This window comes from Chionomys nivalis, chromosome 23 (assembly GCF_950005125.1).
Source record: "Chionomys nivalis chromosome 23, mChiNiv1.1, whole genome shotgun sequence".
Lineage (NCBI taxonomy): Eukaryota > Metazoa > Chordata > Mammalia > Rodentia > Cricetidae > Chionomys > Chionomys nivalis.
In genome coordinates, this window is record NC_080108.1 from 1,268,816 (window position 1) to 1,281,967 (window position 13,152).

The following is a 13,152-nucleotide window of genomic DNA, read 5'->3' on the forward strand; positions in this document are numbered from 1 at the left end:
ATGTCCTTCATGTTCTTCATGGCCGTGCGTGCTATCTTTTTCCCTCTAGGATCTCCAACTTAGCTACCGGTGGATACAGTTAAAGTTCTTTGCAGTTTTCCGCTGGTACGAACTATACTTGGTTATATTTTCACTAGTTAGCTTCACGTTACTGCAACGTACCTAAGATAATCAGGTTACAGAGAGTGGAATATTTTGGGTCACGGATTTTGAGATCTCAGTCTGTGGTTAGGTGGCTTTGGTCCTGTGGTGGGTGCTGCCGATTATGGCAGGGAGCACTTCCTGCAGCAGAGAGTCACTTCTCCCTCAGCAGGATGCCAAAGAGGAAGGGGAGGCCCTGGGGTCACACCTCCAGTGATTCTGCTTGCCCCGCCCCGCGCGGCCTCTTACAGCATTACTCTGGGGGACAAACCTAGACCTGAAAGAGCACCCCAGATCTAAACTTTACTTGGTAGAGGCAGGAGGGTCAAGGGTTTGAGGGACGCCTGGACTGCAGAGTGAGTCCAAGGCCAGCGTGAGACCTTGTCTGCCCCCAACCCCGCATGGGGAAGTAGAGCTATGTAGAAGGTATGCACATCTGTTGCCCAGAGATGGCCAGGTCGGCGTTGGTGGACGGCTTCTGCCAGGTGTGCTGCCGTCTGCAGAGTGCCTGCCTCGCCTCAGAATATTAGCTCCTTCCACCAGAGTTTCATTACATTGGTTTTGTGCACAAGGTTATTTCCATGTTTGAGTACTCTTCGGATTATCTATTCATGTTCCTCCCCAGTAGCTGGGATTTTCTTGGGAACTGTGAAATTGCTTTGGTTGCTTGAGTTTAAATATTTTCCTCAGGTTATTTTCTTCCTTTTGCTTTGCAGTTGGCCATTTTATCACAAAGTTTGCCTTGTGTTTTTTGAGACAGAGTCTCACTCTATAGCCTAGGCTGGCCTTGAACTCAGGGTGTAGCCCAGATTGGCCTCTTCTGTGTTGGGATGATGGGTGAGTTGCTGTGTTCCGCTGCCATGTATAATTTTAAAGCACTAAAAATCTCTGTACGCCTTTTAAAAACTTCTTAAATTTTATTTGCTTTTTATCGTGTGTGTGTGTGTGTGTGTATGTGTGTGTGTGCATGCACACATGTGCGTTGTAGTGGTGTAGTGTACAGATATAAGCATGCTACAGCACATGAGTGGAGGTTAGCGAACCACTCTGGGGTATTGGTTTTCTCCTTCCTCTGAAGGTCCTAGGGATGAAACTCAGTTTGTCAGGATATGTGACTCAGTTTACCCACTGAGTGTCTTCCTGACCTCTAAAGCATTTTTATGTAGTACCTTATTTTTCTCTTATTGCAGCTAAGTTAATTTTGTGCCTTTCCTAGATCTTTGAACTTAAGAAGTTTCTTTGGGTACTTTTTTTCTTTTTTTTAATTACCAGGCTGGCATTGAACTCACAGATCCACCTGCCTCTGCCTTCCAAGTGCTGGCATTAAAGGCATGCACCACCACACCCAGCTCATTTCAGTATTTTTAAATTGATGCTTAAAAAAATTAAAGAAAAATATTTTAGCAAAAACATAAAAGTTGTACATATTTATGGGGTACTGTGTGATGTTTTGATGTAAGTACACTTGTGTGTATTCTTTATGACATCAAAAATTGTCTTGTAGCTTTTCAAGATGTATAGTGAGCCAGGCATGGTGGCGCACGCCCTTAATCCCAGCACTTGGGAGACAGAGGCAGGTTGATTTCTATGAGTTTGAGGCTATCCTGGTCTACGTAGTGTTTTTTTTTAAAAAAAATATTTATTTATTTATTTATTTATTATGTATACAATATTCTGTCTGCATGTATGCCTGAAGGCCAGAAGAGGGCAACAGACCTTATTACAGATGGTTGTGAGCCACCATGTGGTTGCTGGGAATTGAACTCAGGACCTTTGAAAGAAAGAGCAGGCAATACTCTTAACCGCTGAGCCATCTCTCCAGCCCCCTTCTTTTTTTTTTTTTAAGATTTATTTATTTATTTTATGTATTTGAGTGCTCTGTCTGCATGTACAACTTTATTCCAGAGGAGGGCAAATGGAAGAGAAAGGCAGGTTTGAGGAGTAAGAAAGCACAGAAACACCCGACCTTCAGAGGCTTAGCCGTGGCGAAGCCTGTTTCACGATTTATCAGTGCTCAGAAAATGACGTCATCAAACTAATTCTCGGGCTGATTTGAAAGCAGAGTTAAGGTTAAAGTTTCTAGTTGAGAAGCTGTGTGATCCATCTGTGCCAGTGAAAGTGCTCAGGCACCAGCGGAACTGGCTTGTGTTTCATGGCCGATATGTAGTTGGGTTAAGTCTGTGAGACTGACTCTTGGCACTGCTTGCTTAGGGCTGGAGGTCTCTAAAGCATTCACCTCTCAGAATTTCCCCAGGGGTCCTTCAGGTGGGACTCAGGTGGAAATTGCCGCAGTGCCCAAGGGGCTTCCCTGGTTTTGAATGAAGGGTCTGACTTGATAGCTCACATCCTGCCTCAGTGATTGAGTGTCTTTGCCTTCTTTGGAAATGTAAGAAACAAATTTTATTCAAAGTTTCATTTTCTTCCATAAAGTTAAAACGAACGAACAGGAACCCAACTTTACCTGAGCATACCTGGGTCTTAGCCCTTGCCTTACCTGCCAGTGAGCATGGTTCCAGGTGGAGAATAAACGCCTGAACCAAGAAGGCAATGCAGCTGGGAGTGCTGAATGCGGACAGAGAATGAGAAGGCATTTCTAATGCAGACACTGTGGAGAAACCTCATAAGGTCTGTGCTAGCAGCCAGCACGCCCGCGGTGGCTTTTCTATCAGTCCACGAGCTGAGATTGGCATTTATGTCCTTAAAGGGCTGTGAGCAGGCTGGAAAGAAACCTTCAGCGGCCGACGTGCCCGGAAAGCTTAGAAGTCACGCCGAGACCCTTTTAAGTCTTCAGACCCCTGATCTCTGGTACTCAGGGAATATAATTGTATTCCTTTCTATGAATAGTTAACATTTTCCCCCCTTGGCATTTCATACCCATACTTAAGTGACCTTTTTAAAATGGTAATATGTTTTCTGTTATGGATATATTACCATTTGAGCATGTTTATTGAATTTTTGCTTTTTAAACAGTACTGGAAAATTTTGGTGATCACTAAGCAGTCCTTGCTGCTAATCTTACTTGTGTTGACCCTGACAGAGGCTGAAAGGCCGGCTCAGCCAGAGCTCTCTAGTCACCCACTGCTGTGTGACACCCAAAGAAATTAGTGGCTTCAACCATTGATTTTGCTGCTAAATCGGCAGTCTGGCCAGGGCTTTGTGAAAACAACTTGTGTCTGCTGGGCGTCACTTTTGGAGGGTCAGAGGCTGTGGGTCTGGCTGCCTCCTGGGATCAGCTGGGGCTGAGAACGCAGTGAGGTTCCCTCTATGCAGCTGCTTGTCCCCTGTGCTGTGCGGTCATGGGATTCCTAGGACGAGTATCCCAAGCTGAGGGGGGAGGCCATACTCTGTTTATGATTTCATGCCATCATATCATGGAGCATCCTTTGGGCCACAGTGACAGACCTGCCACGCGTGACGGCTGCTGGGAACACACGGTATGCTTCTTCATTGTGGTGTAGCAACGTCACACTGTATTCAGGAGAGCATGGCCACGGTGCACCCAAGAGCTACGTTTGGAAACTAGTCTGCCACCTTGGGGAGCATTTGGTTTTCATATGTTTAATGATGGTCATAATTGTGCATTTTGTTTGTGTGTTCATTGACGGCTTATTTCTTTTCCCACGGCCTGCCTTTTCGTAGCCTTTGCCTCCCCTTTGCTGGGCCTTGCATTAGCGATTGTGGTGTGTACTGTTGGTCTGTACTGGCTCTTGTAAACTAAACACATTGGATTTAAGTTTGTTCTGGAAATAGCTCAGTGATGACTTGAGAACCGTGTTAGACATTTTGTTGCTGTGATACAGTATCTAGTGGGACATTCTAATTGTCCTCTGTCCTTCTTCCTCCTGCTCCTTCTGGTACAGGGCTGGCCTCAAACTCCTGCTTGTCCCCACTTAGACTCTGGCCACTGTGTCCAGCCTGACAGGAGACCGAGAGGGAGGGAAGATGCATTGGACTCAGAAGTTTTAGTCCACAGTTCTCGACGCCATTGCACCCACGGCTGACCATGCTTATGGCTGCAGCGGTGTGCGGCAGAAGCTGTTCACCTCGTGACAGACTGGACGGATACAGGGATAAAACACCCCGAGGATGTGGCGTACTTCCAGGCTGTACCTCCTAAAGTCCCCAGAACACTTAGAATACAGCACTAGCTGGGGACCAAGCCTTCACTAACTACATGTATCTCTTTGGTGGCACTTCATTTCCAAACCATAATGCAAGCCATCGAAATGGCCCATGGGATGGATTTGTGAGTAATTATATCTAAGACCCGCAGTCCTTTGACTTTTACAAGAGTGCAGGAAAGGGGTTGGTTCTCAGCCTCCCTGGGTGAGTCTCCGTCAGTGATGAGGCACACGATGGTGATGCCTCAGTTCCTTTGGGCCCCGTTACACCTGAGAAGCCAGAACACCCCAGGACCAGGAAGGGAAAGATGGCGCAGGGGAGGGACAGAGGAGCCCAGTTGAGTTCTGTCGCTACTGAAGTGGCTCTGGGTTTCTGTAAGTCTAAGGTGTGACCTGACTGACTGTAAAGCCCTGTGTGCTGTGCTGGTGCTTGCCCAACAGAAATGGGGGTGTGGAAAAGCGTTTCTCAGAGCTGGCTTGGTGGTGGCTTGCGACTGCCGTCTCAGAGCTGCGACTGAAGCAGGAGAATCTCCCGAGCCCCCTGGGGTTGGAGACCTACCTGTTCAACATAACCTCGGCTCAAAACCAGACCAGACCAAACCAAACAAAATCAAATTATTTCTTTGTACTTTGCTACTAAGTACACTGTGGGATTAAAAGACAAACTGTCTTTTTGTCTGCAGAGTTGGAGATGTAATTGTGGACCTTGTGTTGGGAGTGGATGTGTTAGGCCAGTAGGTGCTGTACCACCGAGCTACGGGCCCAGCCCTCGATAAATTAGTTAACAGTTATCGTACTAAGCCCTTTCCAAACCTGTGGTCTTTGCCTGACTCATAGGGATGAAATTACTGTGAATTCATAGGGTTGTAATTGCTTCTTGTTGATAAGATCATTCCAGAGCCAATGTGCTGTGGAACTGAATCTCAGTCTGGATTCTTCTGTCCCTCCCTTCCTTCTCCGGCTGCCCTGTGATGCAGAGCGGCAGCCAGATCTCCAGTCCTTACCCTTCTGAGCTTCAGGGCCAGAGGAGTAGGCTGAGTCATCCCCTCCAGCCCCGACTATTTATCCTTTGAGTGCTGGGAATTGAACGAGACACGCCAGACAAGCACTCTGTCCCTGAACTACATCCCCAGCCCCCTGCATGTCTTCTGGCTGGTCCTGGAAGAGGTCAGACTGCAGAAGCTTCACAGACAATGATGGAGTGTATACACTTTATTGTGAAGTTTGGGCAGTGTTTTTCATTGGCAGCCATGCAGCAAATGTCATGTGATTGTTGCTACAGAAGATGTGTTATGCACGCGCATGCACTAATATGCACACATCTGCAGAAGTCAGAAGAGAACTTTAGATGGTTGGTTCTCTCTTCTCATCATGCAGGTTCCTGGGATTGAACTCAGGTCATCGGACGTGGTGGCAAGCTCCTCTACCCACTGAGCCATTCCACTACCTCCCATTTAAAAGCTTTGAGTGAAGGAGTTAATGAAACAGGTAGCAGGGAGTGGGCTGTACTCTAGGGCATGAAAGGAAAGGACGTCAGGCTGCTGGTAAGCATGAGCCCTGGAGACATTCATAAACACATTTGGAGTTTTTCATACTTAAGTATAGGGAGGCTTGCTAGACAAGGGTCTTCTTTCTCGAGGAACTGTAGACTGTACACAGGGAGAAAAACACTTGGCTGGCGTGGGAATGGACAAAAGTTCTAGGTCCTCTCAGCTGATTTCCTGCATAGCTGAACATGGATGTTCCTTAGGAGAATGGGCTGTCAGCCGGAAGGGAGGTGTGAAGCGCATTTAACACTGAATGCTAGGTGCCTATTAAACATTAATTCATTATTGTGTGTGTCTGGTGTGTGTGTGTTTGGTGTGTGTGTCTGATGTGCGTGTGTGTGTGTCTGATGTGTGTGCGTGTATGTGTGTGTCTGATGTGTGTGTGTGTGTCTGATGTGTGTGTGTGTGTGTCTGATGTGTGTGGGCACGTCAGGGTCGGGGGACCGCTTTGTGGAGTTTGTTCCCTCCTCCCTTCATGTGAGTCCTGGGCACTGGTCTCAGGCTGTCAGACTTGTTCAACAAGCGCTCTATCCACTGGGCCATCATGCTGGTCTCTGTTAAGTCTCTAAGAGAACTCGCTCTGAAGGGCAAACATGATACGCCCAGGCTTCAGCACGGGCATTGTTTTTCTTTTCTTTTGAGAAACTGTCTTCAGATGTAGCCCTGGCTAGTAGTCTAGATTGGACACGGGGTGATCCTGTCTCTTGTCTCCCAAGTGCTGGGATTGCAGGTGTGTGCCCCGTGCCTGGCTCTGCCAGTATGCTGTGATCGGGCTAGCTCTTCAGCTTGTCTTCTGTAGTTTACAAACCAGAGTTCTGCTTGCAGAGCTTTTGTGTTCCCGACATGGGACTCCACATAATTCAGGCATCTTGTTTAGTGACACTGAAGGACATCAGCCTTGATTAGCAAATAGAAACTGCCTGGCTGCTATCTAGGGGGCTGTTGACTGGAACAACCAGCGAGTTACTGCTTTAGATTTTCTTCTTCTTCTTCTGGCTTCTTGTAGTTGTACAAGTGATCTGGCATCTAGGCTGAGCGACAGGGGCATATGCTTGTCATGACTACCTGAAGCCCGTGGGGAAAAACCAAGTCTCCGTTTAGTTTATGTTCCAAGGATATGAACTCCTGCAGATGGATTTCACTTACATAGTTTGTGTGCCTTTCCAGTTGGTAAAGCTCTTGCTACCCTAGCATGAGGTCCTGGGTCTAGGTTCCCAGCAGCCATACAGAAAGCTAGGTACGGTGGAATGCCCCTGTGGTGGTTATGCTCCTGTGGTCCAGCTCTGGAGAGGTGGAGACAGACAGATCCCCAGAGCTCGCCAACCAGTCCATCAGGCTGAATCAGTGAGCCCCAGGTTCAGGGAGAGATCAGGTGAAGAAGTGGCTGAGGAAGACACCATTGATCTTTGGTCCCCGTTGCACACAGAACTAAATTATTTCATGTCTATTTCCATTCCGTGCTTGTGACTGCCCGCTAAGTGAGAAGAGAAGGTATGCTTCCTGTACGGCGGAGGACACGATGAGGCACAATAAGAGACGGGTTATGTATGCAAGCAGTGCCTGGGGCGACCTGTCCCGTGCCATTTACTTGTTTATTTATTTATTTACTTACTTACTTATTTATGGATGCTTTCAAAGTGTAGAGCACTGCAAAGCTGAATGCCTCTTCACTGTGGTTCTGTTTTAGCGGCGTCTTCGGCATCTCCGGAACATTGCTGCTCGGAATATCGTCAACAAAAATGGCCACCAGCTCCTCGATACCTACTTCACCCTACATCTGTGTAATAATGAGAAGATTTGTAAAGGTAAGGACTTGGTGGTCGCCACATTGCTCTGTTGTAACAGGAGTGGTTTGTAGTGCCTCTCTCTCTCCAGCTATGCTTTATGAAAACATCTCAAGTAGGTGATGTCTGTTAGAGAGAGACATGGCCTGTGGGCAGTTCTCTGGGACTAGACTGTCAGTTGGTAAGTTTGTCTCCCCTTTCTAATGTTACTGTTACTATTCTGGTTGCTAGGTAAGTTTGTTTCCCCTTTATGAATGTTGCTATTGTAGTCCTTAGCATTTAAAACAAATGATGGGAGTCCATTATCTCATACTGATTTTATATTTCTTTAAAATATGGCCCTTTCCAGGGACCAAGTTTATGTAACCAAGTTGGTATCTTCTTATACTGAGATTTATGTATATGGAGTCATTTTCAGAATGGCTCGGTTTCTTCCAATTCAGTTTTTAAAATTAGGTTTATTGATTTTATTTTATGTGTGAGCATTTGACCTGCATGTATGTATGCATTCCACATGTATGTTTGGTGCCCTTTGAGGTGAGAAGATGGTATCGGATCCCTGGAACTGGAGTTACAGATGATTGTAAACCACAGTGTGGGTGCTGGGAATCGAACCTGGTCCTCTGCAAGAGCAGCCAGTGCTCTTCCCCACAGGTGCCACTACAGCCAGCCTGTATTCTTATTTTTCATCCTAACCATTGCATATCTTAAAGTGGCTGTTAACCTGAACGATTACTGTTGTCATGACGAATACCACGGACCTCGGGGCTTACCGTAGTTACTGTGGTGAACTTGGCATGCTAAATGGGTTCTCTTTATGAGTTTTCGCCAACCCCTGCCTTGGTACCGACCTAGCTCTCTTGGTCTCAATGCCACGCTCCTGTCTATGTGGTCTCTGGCAGACAAGAAAGAGAAGGATTATTTGAGAGAGATTTGAAGTGCAAATGGTTGCTATACTCACATGTATACATCACATTTATGCTGGCCACGGACCAGTTGGATTATACTTTTTAGGTGAAGAGGGAAGTGGAAATGCAGTCTCCCTGTGTACCCAGAAAGCAGAGGGCAGCAGTTAGGGAAAAGCATTTTTCGTAGACCTTAATACCTTTGGTTCTTTACTGCACTATGTGACTGCGCTGGAGCATTTTAACTCCCATGTGTGGTACTGGGACCAGAATACAGTGCTTAGCTCCTGTTCTGTGCGCTCTGTGCCCGCTCATCACTGCTGATGTTGGGACAGGGTCTTTCTAGGTTGTGTAGGCTGCCCTTGAATTTGCTTCATACCTAATCAGGGTTTGAGCTTCTGCTTCTCTTGCTTTGGTCTCCGAGTGACTGGAATCGTAGGCCTGTGCTACCAGGCCCAGTTGAATATTTTCCCCGCTGAGTCCTGGTTTCTCTATGTAGCCTTATCCATCCTGGAATTCACTCTGTAGACCAGGCAGGCCACGAACTCAGAGATCCACCCGCCTCTTCTTCCCAAGTGCTGGGACTAAAGGCATGCGTCACCACCACCTGGCAAGTACTTTTAGTTTTTGATGAGTGTCTATATAATCAGTCCTTGGTCATCTTTTTCCTTTTTTTAAAGACTCATTTTTATTTTACTTGCCTGTGCGTTTTCCCTGCATGGCTTTCTGTGCACTACTTTGGAAGCCAGATGAGGGCACTTCGGATACCTTAGAACGTCTGTGTCCTGGCTCTAGGGTCAACTGTGATGCCAATAATGAATGTACTTAGTGCGTTCTGGGGATTTAGAAAATGGGGGCCATTATTGTTGGAATTGCAGTGTTATACTGGTTTGTTTTTTTTTTTTTGTTTTTGTTTTTGTTTTTTCGAGACAGGGTTTCTCTGTGGCTTTGGAGCCTGTCCTGGAACTAGCTCTGTAGACCAGGCTGGTCTTGAACTCACAGAGATCCGCCTGCCTCTGCCTCCCGAGTGCTGGGATTAAAGGCGTGCGCCACCACCGCCCGGCTTGTTATACTGGTTTGTAAACAGAGCAGCCACGGGACTGACTGGTGACTGTGATCCTGCACCAGTGGCGGCAGAAGTAGTAAACACTGCACTTTCGAGGTTGCCCGTGTTATGGATTTTGCTGTCAGATTTCTAGTAAGTTCCTGAGAGACAGTGTGATGCCTTATGGCTCTGTTTTAGTCTTGATTTTCAAGACCTATCCGCTAATGTTTGATAGGCCAAGAGCAGTACTGAGTACATGATGTACAAAATGACTGTGTTTGCTCTTTTGTCTTTTGTCTCTTCTGGCTCCGATTACTCTCTCGCTCTCTCGCTCTCTCTCTCTCTCCGTCCCTCCAGCTCCTGGCTGACTTAGAGCTCACTGCATTCATCAAGCTGGCCCTGAACTCACAGAGATCTGCCTGCTTCTGCCTCTCAAGTGCTGGGATTAAAGGTGTCTACTGCCACCCCTGACCCGGTGACTACAGTCTTTTGAAAGTCCTTAGGCTCTCCTAGGTTACCAATGAAAAGATCATCGCTACAAACGGGATGGCAGTACCAGTACAAGGCCCCAGTCTGCAATGGGAGCCTTCCACTGCCTCAGAAACCCCTTGGGTGGTCCCTATTTCCTCCTGTGAGCTACTGACGGCTTCTGAGACATCTTTCTGCTTCAGCTGGTCATGAAGAAATGAACTGTAGCCGAGTTTTCTGGGCTTTTGTGACTCTCATCGTAGGAACTGGGGGGGTGGACTTTCTAGTAATTCTAGCTAATGTTACCTTATCTGGTTGGATCTGTCATGACAGTCATCAATAGTTCATGGTCCTTATTCGGCCTTTGGTGCAGAATAACCATGAGAAACGACCAACTGGCTCTTCTTCCTAAGCCACCTGCATTGTCTGTTTCATCCCCTTTCTCGACTGCTCTTTATCTCGCCTGAATTCATAGTAGATCCTGAGAAGATAACGTACGTTCAGAACAAAGCCTCAGTTCTAATCCTGCTCCCTCTTAACTTGGAAGTTTCATATTTGTAATTTTATTTTATTTTACTTTTGAGACAAGGTCTCTCTCTCTCTGTAGCACAGGCTGACCTAGAACTTACTGTGAACCCAAGGTGTCCCTCAAATTCCCGGTAGTTCTGCCTTGGACTCACAAGTGTTTTTTTTTTTTTTTTTTTGGTTTTTCGAGACAGGGTTTCTCTGTAGCTTTGGAGCCTGGCCTGGAACTAGCTCTTGTAGACCAGGCTGACCTCAAACTCCCAGAGATCCGCCTGCCTCTGCCTCCCGAGTGCTGGGATTAAAGGCGTGCGCCACACCGCCCGGCCTCACAAGTGTTTTGAGTGCAGGTATGAGCCACCATACCCAGTGAGAGGGTTTGTTTGTTTGTCTTTAAAGATTCATTATCTTAAAATTGTGTATATTGTCTGTGTGTCTGTCTGGGGATGTGTACCTGGTAGTATCGGTGTCTGAGAGGCTGGAAGAAGGTGTCAGATCTCTTGGAGCTGAAGTGTTGTAAGTAACCCGATTGGTGCTGGAGCTGAGCTCCACTCCTGCAGCAGCGGTGCGTGCTCTTAGCGGCTGCGCCACCTCTCCAGCCCCTCTCATTGGTTTCCACCACCATTGTTTTCTCACCTGTGAAGTGTTAAGTGCCCTTCCTCTCTGGAATACCAGCTCACATGGTTATATCAGGGTAGAGCTCTGTGTAGTTCCTGCGAGCTCACTCCAGCTCCATCCTCTGATGACCTTTCCTCTGAGGTCATATCCTTCATCCAACTGCCTGCTATGTCCCCTTTGGAGTCAGTAGGTGACTTCAATCTGGTGTTTTCAAGATGGAGTCTCAGATGTGCTGGCCTACTGACCTTTGTTTTTCTCTGAGAAAATGACCACTCCCTTCCCTGGGCTAAAACCCAGGAGTCCTCCTGGGTTGTCTTCTTCCTCTCAATCGCCACATCCACTTTTCAGCAGATGCTTTCCTGGGGACCTTTTTGTCCCTGTATCACCGTCCTTCCTTGCCTGAGTGGCAGAAGTACTCTCCTGATGACCTCTGCCCATGCCCTCCCTCCCAGCCCAGCTTCAGCCCAGACACAGTTCAAAAGGAAGATCATGTGATCCATTTCCAAAAAATGCCCTCATGGGGCTGGGCCGTGGCACACGCCTTTAATCCCAGTACGCGGGAGGCAGAGGCAGGCGGATCTCTGAGTCCAGCCTGGCCTACAGAGTGAGTTCCAGGACAGCCAGGCCTATACAGGGAAACCCTGTCTCAAAAAAACCAAAAAGAGGAAAAAGTGCTCTCGTGGTTTCTTAGCTCATTCTGAAAAGGCCAAGATCCTCAGAACTCACTACTGCTCGTGAGGGTCTATCCCTGAAGGTCTGGTCCTCCTTCTGCTCTCTTTGTTCCAGCCACACTGACAGTCTCTGTCCTTTCCGTCCCTGTAAGGAACATTTTGCACTTTGGCCTGAACACCCTCCTCCAGGTGCCTCCCTGACAAGCCCTTCCACATTCCTGTTGGCCTTTGCTCCACACACTCTCCTTCATTGCCGACTGACCCTTGTACACATTCTGACTGGTCCCCTTAATTCTTCCCCATAGTTATTTAAGATCACCTGACATTGGTATGTTTAGTTAATGTTTCTCCTTCCTGTAGACATAAGTGCCACAGAGACACATTTTTAGATCACTTTAACCGCTCTGTCTCTAATACTCTGAAGGATGCTGGGCACAGCCCTCCTCCCCTTCCCCCATTTGTTTTCAACTTAGATTTTTGGGGGTAGGTAATATAGTCTGGTTCAGATTTCACTACATCCGTCATCCTCCTTTCCAGTCTGCCCTGGTGACTGTTGTGATCTGTTTCCTGCTTGTAAGACCTCCTTACTCCATTCCCAGCAGGTTCCTTGCACAGATACCAAGTGTGTCTGAGTCTGTGCTTTTAGCGGTGCTCACTCAGCGTGGCCTAGAGGATGTCTGTGATGGACTGGACGTTCCAGTCTCTTGTACATAACGCTGCATCTGCTAACTTTACAAGTACACTCTTCGGTGTTAGCCTTTCGGGTAAATTCTAGGGAGTGTTCTTGGGACATGGAGAAGGGTTTTTTGTTGTTGTTGTTGTTGTTTTGGCAGGTATTGCGAAATTGTACTTGGTGGGAATTGTTTTGTGTGTCTTTCCCCCTACAACCTTATCAATAGACTGTGAGCTATTGAGTCTGCCGTCTGGGAGGTGGAAATAGTTTTGCAGTGTGGGTTAAACTTGTATTTCTTCTGTTATACGTGAGGTTGAGGCACTTGAAACTTTTATTGAACAAAGGAATGTGGCATAACAGCCAGCATGCGCCTCGAGCCCTGGGTTTGCCAGTCTCTTCATTGCTGGTCCTTTAGGTGTGGGCATGGCTGTCTGGTCCTTTAGGTATGGTTATCTGGAAAAGCTCTTGATTTCAGTGGCTCATGTGGTCATAGGACCCTTTGAGGATTTCCTTGGCATATGTCTTTATTCAATGGAAAGAATAAAATGAGTGGAAGTTTATTCTGACTCAAGGCATTTTTAATCTGGTATTTTATTTGCGTGTTATAACAACCCTGTTATCTCCTGGGTGCAATGAGACAATGATTGATATTACAAA

At 47.0% G+C, this 13,152-nt stretch overlaps 1 protein-coding gene across 1 annotated transcript in view; it reads left to right on the forward strand.

Annotated features, from left to right (window-relative positions):
* Uvrag (UV radiation resistance associated) overlaps positions 1-13,152 on the forward strand; it is a 210,849-nt gene that overhangs the window by 14,276 nt on the left and 183,421 nt on the right. Inside the window, exon 2 of the mRNA XM_057756560.1 lies at positions 7,497-7,614. Within this exon, the coding sequence (XP_057612543.1) occupies positions 7,497-7,614 (118 nt within the window). The remainder of the gene's footprint in view (positions 1-7,496; positions 7,615-13,152) is intronic.